At 39.3% G+C, this 13,405-nt stretch overlaps 1 protein-coding gene across 1 annotated transcript in view; it reads right to left on the minus strand.

Annotated features, from left to right (window-relative positions):
* Nucleotides 1–13,405, minus strand: part of SLC26A7 (solute carrier family 26 member 7) — a 70,943-nt gene that overhangs the window by 19,686 nt on the left and 37,852 nt on the right. The window contains exons 6-10 of the mRNA XM_054191970.1: nt 13,084–13,166; nt 10,202–10,349; nt 7,950–8,063; nt 4,832–4,909; nt 3,258–3,353 (exon numbers count right to left, since the gene is read on the minus strand). Coding sequence (XP_054047945.1) covers nt 3,258–3,353; nt 4,832–4,909; nt 7,950–8,063; nt 10,202–10,349; nt 13,084–13,166 — 519 coding nt within the window. The remainder of the gene's footprint in view (nt 1–3,257; nt 3,354–4,831; nt 4,910–7,949; nt 8,064–10,201; nt 10,350–13,083; nt 13,167–13,405) is intronic.

Raw genomic sequence — 13,405 nt, forward strand, 5'->3', positions numbered from 1 at the left:
CATGCAGGGAATGCCTAATTTTTACCATAAATTGTTGCCATTCTTTCTGCTCTACTCGTCAGGCATACAATGCAACTCTGCCTCAGCTATAGTCGTTTCCTGGCAAAGTCATTTGTACAATTTTAACATTTTTTCTCTTTAAATGCCATAGTATTTCTCTGTTAAATACCCCAAACCCCTGTTATATAATTAACTCATGCAAATAATCCTTATTCTATTGTCATTTTTCATTTAGAGGGTCACCTTTTGAAATCTTTTTCCCCATCTATTGTCACTTTCAAGTACAACTGTTAACAGCAAAAAGAACACGTTTTTTCAGCAGTCCGTTACCAGGCAGTAGTCTTTGCCTAGTATAGATGGTTGCAGCTCATCTGTAATGCTCAGCCTTAAAAACAAGAGTTAGCAAGAACTTCACTGGCCTTTTTGTTGATACTAGGAAAGTGTGCTGTCAAGCTGGAGAATAAGAAAGGGAAGTTAGTCAAGAAGTAGGCCTGGATAAGAAATTAGCCTTGCAGGAAGGATAGGAAATCCTGTTGATCTAAGGACCTGAAAAGTGAGATACACTTACAGAAGAATTCCAGATCAACTTCCTGGCATTTCCCCCGAAATAGGCAAAAATTCAAGATGAATCATTCTTGGGTTAACGTACAAAACACACAAAACACAGGAATCAATATCTTGTAAACAGCCAAAAAATGAGGACAGCAGAGGAAGGACAAATACTGCTACGCAGAGAGTTATGTATTTAACATATACAGTGGAATAGGGCAATTATTGAGCTGAAATTATTGAAGTCATCCAAGAAGGCGTAGGGACTGACAGAAGTCAGTCAGAAGTTCGTGAGAGCTGTGAATGGCAGGTAAGGGCAATGGGGTTCTAGCTGGAAAGAAATTGAACGTGATTTGAGAGGTGGGATGTAAAAACAAGAAATTCCTCAGGGTTGACAAAAAACAAGTTGAAAGGAAACTGAAGCAAAAAAAATGTAATAATATTCAGCTGATAATATTTAGCATTAGCTACTTAGGTCTGTCAGCCTATCTGTTCCTGTGAACTCAGCTGCTCCTAAACATTAAATCTGCAAGAAAAAGCAATCCATAGCTGAAAGGAGAGATTTCATAGACTCACAGAATATCCTGAGTTGGACGGGACCCATAAACTAGGCAAAGTTCAACTCCTGAGCCGTACCTTTCAATCTGTACTTTTTACATTTAACGGGATTATATTTTATAAAGAACCAATCAACAAATAAATATTACTTATCCTTTTTGTGTTCAATAAGAAGCTTAAAGAAGTGCAAAAGAACAAGGTAACAAAAGCCATAATATTCTGTTTCCACGCAATCTCATTTGCCAGACCTATGAGCATAACAAACCTGACTTCTGTGTTACATGACACACGCCCTTCAAAGAATGAGTTCCAGAAAGGACAGCTGCTAATTATTTCCAAATGTTTTGTTAGAGTTTCTATCTTCAAGAAACTTTGGATAACCTGGTTAATGGAACTGATTCATTTCCAATGTGCTGTCAATTGCTGGGGTGAATCTTTTCCAGCCAAAATCAACACCAGTGTAGTTACTCAAATCACTGGGCTTGGTGGGGCTCCTCAGACCAGGCGGCAATGTAAGATCAATGTTTATAGCCTTGCTTTAGATTATGCTATTTAAAGTAAGATGATTTAGCCTGTCAGGCTAAGGACTTATAGTGCAACTATTTGAAGATAAATCACTGTTTAAGTATGTTCAGTCAAAAAGATAAATCCAGCAAACTCTCCCTCTCTATAACCTCTCTTAGAAATAATGACAGATGTCAGAGATGTAATAGCTAACTACTCACCCATCCTTTTCTGCCAGAACCACAAAAGGAAAAATCAATCAGCTTAGTCTATCTATGAAGACACATCAAGTTTAGTGAGATTCCAGAATGTCCAATTGGAAAACTTAACTACTTATTATCTCAATGCACTGATAGAGAAGCTATATCTCTCTCTCATAGCTACCAATTTTCTTAAGTCCACTGTCCCCAAAATAATTCTGGATCCACATCATTCACCATTTGGGTCTCTGGCAATATGGGTTAAGCTGAAGAACAAATACAGCACAAGTGGTAGAAAATATTTTCATATTTTTTCTGCTTGAGGAACATAAGATTTCATGAAAGATTGAGGTTTTCTTCTGGATGATACAAAAAAAACCAAACCCAAACCCCAAACACTACTCTAGTATTCTGTGATGAAATGTGAAAAATCTCACATAGCCAAACTTGATGTTGTTTACTCAGCTCTGCTTTCCATACGAATATTCTATTAAAAATATATATATATTTATTCAGTTTAGACCATTACTGCTGTAGAATACTAAGTCACTGGTGAGTTCAAGAAAGTCCAGTATTACCTCCAGTAATCAATATCTTCCATCATGAGGAGGAGGATATGACCAAAATACCTTTCTGAATATTTGTTAACTGAAACTGCATAAACAGAAGTTGCAAAAGCTTTATGGGATGTCAGTATGTATTTATGTAAGTGGTTAGAGGTTTTGGTTCCACTAAGTGGCCAATACATTCAAAAACTCCCTTAGAAGAGAAATCTAGGAGTCTTCCTAAACATGGATCATCTTTAATATTTGCTAGGAATTCTGTGCAAATGTATGTCAGACTATTCAGACTTCGTATTAAACTAGATTTTCGTACTATGTCTCCTTCCATCTATCTGCTTTTTCTGATGTATTCATCCTCTCGTACTGCAGAATCTTTCATTATGATCAAACAATATATATTCTGTTTGCAAAATCTGAAAGTGCTGTAGCAGTTTACCTGCAGCACCCTCGGACATGTATGTTTCTGCATCTCTAGTGTTTCCAGTTCTGTTTGTCCTGTATGGTCATTCCACATCCCCAGAGGACAAAGGTACCAGGATCTCTTCAATAATACTACAGTGGCAAAAGTATGCTGACCAGCTAGGGAAGGCATACAGAATCAGCCATGCAGCTGCTCAGATTAACCTGATCTGTCTGTATACACATATTTAGAATTAAGTTAGGTTTAATTCTTTATCATTTGCTAAAATTCCTTTTTTTTTTAATACAATTGACATTACAAATGCTGTTATTCAGGGACCAAAAATAAACTGATAGTACACAAAACCCCTAAAAATAATGGCTTGCACTTTTATTTTCCAGGGCCACAGAACTATTTGAGTTTATTTAGCAGGTATTTGTTAAAGGGTCTCAGGAAAACCTCCTTAGATTCTGTTTCACTTACCCAGTCTATTTTATCCATATTCCAATATTTTTTTAAGTCACGGAACTGCATTAGCATCCCCTTCAAGCCTACAATGATAATGCTTGCTAGCACACACTGCGAAGAAATAAAAAGCAAAAATCATTTACAGAATTGATAGTTAAAACAAATGCTCTTTCTTCAATTTAGCAGTCAGTATGATAATTAAATTATCAAAAACCTGAAGTTAGTGTTTCAAAAAATGGAATAAGCACCGGTGTCCTTGTGGCACAAATGTAACAGTGTCAAACCCAATTTTTCTTTTCTGAAGGCAGTTTATAGGCCACTTGCTTGTGAGAAAATGACAGAAACTTCAGGATGTCCCAAGACTCTCCATACATCACCAGGCCAATGACGTTCTTCCATAGTCTGGGGGACTGAGAAGCAAATCAGCACTCAACCTCTACATAGTGAGTGAAGAATTTTAATTCCCCTTCTTTATTACCTAGAGAAGGCCTCCAGAGCAAAAAAATTACTAACTTTGAGGCAAACAAAATAATTTATTTTTCTCCAAATCGGAAAGGGGGATGGGAGGGATGGAGAAATCATCTGGAGCCATAAAGGAGGGAGTACAAAGCAATGGACTTGCAGTACGTGGGTGGGGAGGGCTGAAAAAGCGTAGTAGAAAAGAAATAACATATCAAGAAAGCAACATATGAAAAGGGCTGTTTTTAAAAATCTAGCAGAAAAAAGCCTAGAGGAAAACAGTCAAAATTTACATATAACCTATACAAAAAAATGCAGGGAGGACAGCAGTATAGTAAGAAAAAAGACATATTGTGCATCCCCCTTCAAGAGTCCTTACTCTGCATGGTTAAAATAAGCTATAAAAGGATCTGTGTTTGAAAAGTGAGAACCTTCATGTGACACTGTAAACAATAGCATGAAGTAAATTTAAAATACAGTTGAGCTAAAATTTCATATACAAAGATGGCAGAATTATGGTTAATTTGGGAGCTGTACTTTGCATCTTTGGCATGCCTCTGGCAAAAATTAACTATTAATTTGTAATACCAAAAGATAGAAATAGCTTATGTGAAAACACACCAGGTTGCTTTACAGAGTCTTAGTGTAGAAGATGTATTCCATGACAGAGATATAAGAATGTCTCATAATCTTTCTGTAATTAAGCTTAGATCAATATCCATAATCATTTGTGTCAAATTTATTTGAAAAGCAAAGTCATACGTCATACACGTAAATGGAGAAAAATCGTGGATCTTCATTAATTTCTGCCACTCTGCCAATTTACAAGTCCACAGCAATCTGGATGTATGTTTTTCATAAACTACATGCCAAAAGTAAGTAAAAGAGAAATGCTTTATTATATACTTACATGATAGTCTATATGCGCAACTATATATGTGTAAAGTCTACATGAGTTATGTTACCGCCTCTGTATTTTATGATTTTTAGACTTGCTCTGCCCTCACTATTCTTTCTCCCACTGAAATTAAATAGAGCTGTTTTAGAGGTAGTGCTGTCTTTCCCTGAAAGAAATTAAGTTGTTAGAAAACATTTGACATAATCTTTAAAAAAGAAGGTAAGTACTGTACCATAGGCAGCCAGTACAGCATAGGTCCAATTGCATAGATCACCACAAGAATTAACACACAAGAGACAAGGCAAGCCACCTAAAACAAACAAAGAAGAAAAGCAGATCATTCAGTCTAACAACAACAACAACAACAAAAAGTGTGAAAAGGACTAATTATTAAATATTGTAGACAAAGTCAAGAATTGGCTGTTGAAGATCCTGCCTATTAATGTATCTGTGGATTGCAGATGCATATAATTTCCATTTTAATCTCTGAAATTCGTTGGCTTGTTTCCTTCAGCCAACTACAGTGAAAACATAGTAAGACATCTCTGTATCTGCTCTTGACCCTGTTGTCAGCACACAGACAGAGACCACAGCAGCACTTACACGCTCGGTTATTAAGCGCAGCGTGTGTGTGCAGTATCTCACCCCAGAAGTTTCACAGCACCCACTGTCATTCTGTAATATATTTAGGGCCCTGCACCCTATGTTGCACCAAATCACAGAACTGCCATAGCCCTGAGCAAAACTTACATATGGAAAATTCTGGGGTTTTTGCACAAGAGAAGATTTTTAACTTCTTTTACTGGGATCATCGCTAAATCACTATTGTGTCAAGTCAGAAACCACCAATGATTTCATGTTAATATCAGTGGAATTTACTTTAGAAACTGTAGGAACAATTTTAAAATATATGTTAAAAATTATAATGAATACAGTTGACATGGATCCAGACAAATATACAGTCCAAGAATGATATGTTTCTTCACAGTATTATATGGTATTAATCTGATGAAAAACTACAGTAAAATTGCAGTGTCTTACTCCACTCTGACTGCTCACAAAGTAGAGTACTTCTGGTCTCATTAAGATACAGCCCAGATTCACAGAAGGTTTTTGACGATAAGTAGACAGATGCTCACTTTATTTTTATATTGATAATATGTTTCTTTACTGAAATAATTAGGTTTCATTTTAAGAGACAAGTTGTTAAAAACAAAACCAGACAAGTTGTTAAAACACTAGAAAATTAAAGCCATGGTGTACTTAAAAATACCGTCAAGAAGGATAGACAGAGTGTTTACAGAAAAAGGGACACAAAATCTGCTGGTAAAGTCACAAGGAACTTTTCCCTCTTTCCGCCTTCCTAAAAAGCAAAAAAAAAAAAAAAAGTTGATTCTATTTGAAGGACACTTCTAGCCCACGATACAGTCCCTCCTCACTTCTGTTTTCTCCCAGGAAAAGGTATCACTGAAGAATAAAAGACATCCCAGAATCCCAGGTAGAGACGTTGGAGAAAAAAAGGGCTGCTCTGAGTCCCTGAAAGGCTCTTCACATTTCTTTCATGACGTACATCACATTAAACTGACTTCTCTCCACGTAGTCAAAGCAACCCCTCACTCTTCTTTTTGCCTATGACCTGACCAACACTTATCAGTGATGTTCTTCTCATCTCTTCATTCTGCCTATACAGCCCCAAAAGTAGAGGCTTGGGCAGACATGTTGCTTTTCAAAAAGAAGGCAGGAGAGAGATTTTTATGTTTATTAAAGTATTTTCATAGTGCCAATGCATAGCCACACTCTAACTTTTGGATGCAGGTTCTGCTATACTGTGAAAGTGGTGGATAAAACCAAGCAGACACTTGTTATTTTTACCATGTGCTTCCTACCTTGACATCAAACTCAGTTGGTTTCTGTTTCCATTTCTTATATCAAATAAACTTCTATCGGGGCCTTTGCCTACATGTACCAGAGCCACAGTGCTCAAATACCCTATATGCTTTCAGGTTAAACTAAAACTTCCTTGGAAAAGGCACGATGGAGTACAACTGCAAATTTTACAGACAATATGTGAACAGGTAAGAGCAGAGGATGTCTGTGAGGATGTGGGCACATGGTATGACATTGAATCCAACCCAAAGATGTGAAATAGCTAATAGCAAAGTGGTAGCTAAACTATTTGCATATAAATTCTTTCAAAGATTATTATTGGATAAATTATTCATATGATTAATCGAGTTCAGAGTACCGTCTAGGCTAATTAGCAAGTAATTAACACCCAGAGTTTTGAAATAAAGCCCTGTATCGTTTCTAAGTATTGTGGTATCTGCATGAGAAATAATTGCAGGACATGGTGAAGAAGAAACAGCACCTACAGACTGTTGGTTAACCTCATCAGTTGTACCTCGTTACCCTTCCCTTTGTAATTAATGACCTTTACACGGGCAAGAACAGCTATAAAAAGACAACAGCAACAAACTCCGAAGGACATAACATTTATATGGCAGGATGCCACCAAGGGACCCTTGCATTTCAGAGGAAGGAGGGAGAGACAGCACTTAGGGGGCTGCCCCAGGGGTGTCCCGGCTGCAGTGTCCCACACCCAAAGGTGAGAGATGAGCAGTTTGCCACTTCTCTTGTTCATGGGCATGGTTAGGACAGGTGACAGCCTTACAGGGTCACAACTACCATTTTCATCAATTGCAGTTCCCTCTTTTCTGAGCTACTGCAATAAGAGCTTGTGCGTTTAATTTCCAACAGTAGGAAATAGCCCAAGAAGTCCTCAAAAACCAAACTGTCATCTCTATGGGCTCAATGTATACTGAGGAACTGGACAAGTACATCATGTCACAAGGCAGAAGCTAGAGATTACGTGGGTTTTTTTTTAACAAACCTGCTCTTAAGGTTACTTTCACTTTATTTTGCAAATAAGGTAGAAGCACTAAATTAAATCTGTTTTTTTTCCTAAAACTTTAGCTTAACCTAAATCCATTAAACACCATCAGAGGGCACTTTTGTTACAGTGCTGGCAAATTCACATAAAACTGAAATGACTTGTGTGTGGTTTCCTGCAGTCTGAAAACACAACTCCTAACCTCCTTACCGCCATAGACTTCGGAGTCTATACTGAACTAATCAGGTAAAAATGAATAAGTGGAACCATTATCTTTTCTAGTAAGACAGTTGCTGATCATCTGCAATTCCATGAAGATTGTTAAAAATGACAGGGCAGAGTCATTTTCCAGGACAGAGGAAAAGGGAGAATAGGGAAATACAATGGATAAATCAGTACAAGTTCCAGTGAGCAGTATCAGAGCCTTAATTCTCCTACATATTTCACTCCAACCCATTACCTGTGTTTTGGCGCCCGTACTGTATAAAAGTGCCGTCCGTCCCATCGCTGCAGCACTTGGTATGCAAAAGAAAAATGAAGGAATCACGTTGCTGAGACCATGAGCCAAAAATTCCTGCAAAGTCATTAAATAGAATATGTTTTTTTCCCATTGTTTTGTCATTTCAATGCTTCTTGCCAACAAAGGAGTAAATATTATGCATGTAAATATTAGCAATGACAAAGGAGGGCCATATTTTTGAGGGGAAAAAATCACATATGCACATGATAAAACATCTCCCAATATAATATACCTTCTCACAATTCAGAGTTAATTTGAATGACAGAGCTGCTGAACCAGGTTCATCAAAAGCAGGAGGCGCTTTTTGTTCACAGAATAAATGGTATTGCTAAGTTCTGAGGACGAAATTCATCCAAAATATTTACGTCTTGATCCACATCTGCTTTTTAACAGGCCAGATTCTCAAGTAGTGGGATCTGGACAGTGTCCAGGTTGTTTCTGGCTTATGATTCTATTGGAAAAAGGCAGCCACTGATTTTTATTCTTTTAGAGCACGCCTTAGTGAAAGTGAAGTATGGTAGCAATACTATCTGCATGCTGTCTTTCATTACAAATATATCTGGTGTTTAGTCACAGTCAAAATGCAGACATGTCTGAAAAAAAGATTTATAGAAGAAGAAGTGGGGAAGCCACCTTGTATCTGCAGCCTGAGCTGCACAGTTCTAAGAAAGCACCCCAAGCCAAGCCCAACTTGGCTACCCAGCATCGGTCTTCTTCCCCAGACTATAAGGAGCCCATTCATCTCCTGAGGGCAATGTGTAAGAAAAGACCTCAATACTGCTAGAAGTGCTCAGGATACGAATGGTATTGCATCCAGCCAGGACAACACCTGACCATAAGTTTGTCTTCACAGCACAGGACAGAACCATCTCAAAGCTCCCCAGACAGCCTTGCACACCCATATGCCACCATGCAGAGCCCTATGCCTGGACCCTGAATTCAATAAAACTACACCACCCTGCTGCCGTTGTAGCTTCTGTTCTCATGGAGGTTTTGCTCTTTTTCTCCATGATTCAATGCACATATGCACATAGTTTCCAACAACTCAGTAATTAAGCTGTGGAAGCTACAAGTTTTCCAGAGGTGCAGAAAGACGTGCAGGTTGCTGCGCTCTGTTTAGTGCTCTTGAGACAGAACAGTATATTGCCCTGAAGCCCGACTTTTATTAAGCTCAAAGCATTTTTCCGCTGCCCCCTGCAAGACAGGGCTCTCAAGCATCAACAGAAATTCATGGCACAATATATTCATTCTGAAAAAATTTTGAGAGACCTGAGTAGACACAAACATTCCCACCATATTTTCCAATGAAACAGAGCGGCAAAAGACATGCACTGATGTAGCAAGACTGACCCGTCTAGAGAGGGTTTTCAAATAGACCTCCAGCTGCAAAACCAACCGTTCTTCATTCAACCTTAAGTCGTTTATCCCAGACCACTTAGAAGAAAGGTTGAGGCAGCATTTTCATCACACTATTGCCAGTTATCTACAATGGAGTGTTTCTTCCCACAGTGCTTGAATATTTCCAATATTCAAGTCTCCGCATATTTCCAGTTGGCTTGGAGTTACCCCCCGGCCATGACCAGAAACAGGGTAGCTGAGACAGAAAACATCCTGCTCATATTTAAGCTTGCCCACTGTAAAGTGGAACTCTGCACAGAAAGATCCCATGGCTGCAAGTTTGGCAGCACTGTCTGAAACCACTCTTCTTCTTTTATACAAATAAACCTTTATTTCAGATGAGACTTGTACTTTGCATAAGCTTCATTTTATAATATCAGGTATATCCTGGGGCTATAAGTACCTGGTTTATTTTTAAAACTGCTTTGTTTCTTTAATTAGTGGCTGATTTAACATCTTATCTGGTCTTTAAGAGCTCAGCTGGCAGAGGAGAAGTTGTCTTGTGTTAAAATAACTGAAAAAAAGCATTAACACCGAAATGGGCTGCTGGCTGCAGCAAATGCGATATTATGAGATTATCCTGGAGAATGCATTTCCCCAAAAGGAGCAGCTCAACCAGCTAGGGTGTTCTGCAGAGCTGATTTGGACTAGATTTGTGATTTACTGTGATTACTGGAGGGCCTCAGGATGTCATATGGAGCTCACCCTTTCCTACTGGCCACTCATCTCTAATACATTTCCAGAATAGTGAAGCAATTTCAAGGTTTACTGACAATAAGCAGAAAGAGCTTTACCTGGTTATCATCCACAGTGTATTTAAACTTTTGAGCAGAGGCTTTGGCAAGAGCTAGTGATGCTACATAACCAACCAGTGCAACTCCAAAAGCTTCAGTGACTACTTCAGGCAGGACGTTCATGGGTGGTGGTTTTGGTGATGGTAACCTATAAAAAACAAAGACAGTCCTTCTTGCAAAGCCTGGAATATAACCTCAATGCACCTGCAATTCATGAAAATACAAGAGAAACAATCTTTGCATGCACACCTAATTTTTTTAATACTTGTAAGGTGACATTTTTCAATATTTTAGATTAATGAGATCTGTGGGGAACTGCAGGAGAGAATTTATACAGGAAGAGGAAACAGTTTCAGATGGAGTATTCCATTTGTAAACTTAAATTTGCGAAATTATGAAGGGATCCTTATGAATTAGCTCCCCCACCAACAGACAAAATCAACAACCATTCCCTAATTTTGTAATGCACAATAAAATAAACTCTACTGTATATTTTTTTCTTTTTTATAGTTGGTTTTCCTGTGAAGTTTAAACCTTTTGAACAATTTGGTCTCTAAATTGGAAAAGCATGGATTTGATGGATGGACCAGTCGGTGGATAAGGAACTGGCTAGATGGCTGCACTCAAAGGGTTGCAGTCAAAGGCTCAATGTCCACATGGAAGCCGGTGACGAGTGGCGTTCCTCAGGGGTCATTACTGGGACCAGTGCTGTTTAACATCTTTGTCAGTGACATGGACAGTGGCATAGAGTGCACCCTCAGCAAGTTTGTTGATGACACCAAGCTGTGCGTCACGGTCAACATGCTGGAGGGAAGGGATGCCATCCAGAGGGACCTTGACAGGCTTGAGAGGTGGGCCTGTACAAACCTCATGAAGTTCAACCAGGCCAAGTGCAAGGTCCTAAACTTGGGTCATGGCAATCCCAGGCACAAATACAGGTTGGATGGAGGATGGCTTGAGAGCAGCCCTGAGTAGAAGGACTTGGGGGTACTGGTGGACAAGAAGCTCAACATGAGGAGGCAATGCGTACTTGCAGCCCAGAAAGCCAACCGCATCCTGGGCTGCATCAAAAGAAGCGTGGCCAGCAGGTCAAGGGAGGTGATTCTGCCTCTCTACTCCGCTCTGGTGAGACCCCACCCGGAGTACTGCGTCCAGCTCTGGAGTCCCCAACATAAGAAAGACATGGACCTGTTGGAACAGGTCCAGAGGAGGGACACAAAGATAATCAGAGGGCTGGAGTACCTCTACTATGAGAGAGCTGGGGTTGTTCAGCCTGGAGAAGAGAAGGCTCCGAGGAGATCTCATAGCGGCCTTCCAGTACCTAAAGGGGGCCTACAGGAAGGATGGGGAGGGACTCTTTAGCAGGGAGTGTAGTGATAGGACATGGGGTAATGGCCTCAAATTGAAAGAGGCGAGATTTAGATTGGATATCAGGAAAAAATTCTTTACTGTAAGGGTGGTGAGGCACTGGAACAGGTTGCCCAGGGAAGCTGTCAATGCCCCATCCCTGGAGGTGGAGATGTCCAAGGCCAGGCTGGATGAGGCTTTGAGCAGCCTGGTCTAGCAGGAGATGTCCCTGCCCATGGCAGGGGGGTTGGAACTAGAAGATCTTTGAGGTCCCTTCCAACCCGAACCATTCTGTGGTTCTGTGATTCTGTGTAATTTTGTATTCTTGTATGGTATGGACAGTATGGACATTTATTCCATCTGATGGAGACCTTCTAATGAGGACTGCCATAAAACACCTCAATTAAGAACCGAATCACCCCAGATTGTTTCTGTACTCCACAAAAGGCTTCAGTCTCTCCAGAGCACACATCTCACCACCTGAGAGCCAAACTGCACTCTGAAGGTTTCTAATGCTCTCCACTGACAAGTCAGTTGGTTAGATATTTCAGGTAAGTGCCTAAAAATACACAGGAAAGATCCAGGCTTCTGCTTGTGTTTTTCAACACTGCAGAATCTTCTCCCATGAGGCTGGACAGAAAATGAGCTCCTGATTAAAGCTGCACCAATACAGTTTAGCTGTTCATAACACATATTGGGAGGGCAAACTTGCCCCTGTTTAATCTCAGATACTTAACATGTAATAGCATGCCTTAAATACTTAAAAACAATTTTCTTTCTCGGTCACTTCTCTTATTTTATTTCTATCAGTTCAAGCTGCCACACATGCCACACTCATGCTGTCCTGGACTTGTACTTTGTGAAATTTAAGGAAACCCTGCAATTTCTGGAAGGGAAACACAACAGCTGTGCTATTCCTTACCAGCCCTTGGAGTTTGAACATTCTCTCTGACATCTGATCTAATTTCTCTTTCCAGATAATTATACTGAATATATTTTTTCCTTCTCTTCAAGGTTATGGAGAAAAACGCATCACTATCTGCAGTCAGAATGCTCTTTTCTAGATTAAGCATATCTTTTCCTCAGAACCCCATTTCCTAAAATTACTATCTAAGTGAGCGGAGAAGAATGAAGTGTAATAGTCTACAAGCCTTATCTCATTGCAAGTCCTTTCTGCTACAATAACCCAAGGCAACCCTCAAAAAGCAGGTTGCAATACTCTTGTAGAGAGTGCTCTATCTTCCTGTCATACACCCATCAGTCATCATTAGGTACTTAGTGCCTACTTTTTATTCCATAAAGTAATGAAAAAGCTATGAAAATGTACAAGAAAGTCTGCATTTTTACGATGATATCTATACAGATATACCTTGTTAACACGGAGTTGAATTGTGAAAGAGTATTTGGGGAGGCTGGAAATGAACATAATAGATTTTTTGCCACTTGTTATTTCAGAAAACTACTTTGACCTCTTCAGAGACTGTTTTCAGAAGTAAACATATGTAAAAGTCAGAAGCTAATGAAAAACACATTACCCTTCAGGAATATGTCCCACAACTTCTAGCCCATAGATGTATTCCATATCAGCATAGTAGCAGGCAATGGATGTAGCAATTATCTATTGATCCAACACAGAAAGAGATGTTATGTTTATATTGCTTTCAGCTTCTCACATGGTCCCCATTATTGCCATACCCAAGAACATGACAGTGTTCATGCATTTATCCTTAGATCAATCCAGTAAGACAGGGAAAAATTATTATGAAAATTTTTGCAAATGTGGAAGAGAGTCAAAAGAAACTAAGATCTGGACACAATAATGAATTTAGAAAAGATGGCTGAAGAAGGACTATATTA

Source organism: Rissa tridactyla, chromosome 2 (assembly GCF_028500815.1).
Source record: "Rissa tridactyla isolate bRisTri1 chromosome 2, bRisTri1.patW.cur.20221130, whole genome shotgun sequence".
NCBI classification, from domain to species: Eukaryota; Metazoa; Chordata; class Aves; order Charadriiformes; family Laridae; genus Rissa; species Rissa tridactyla.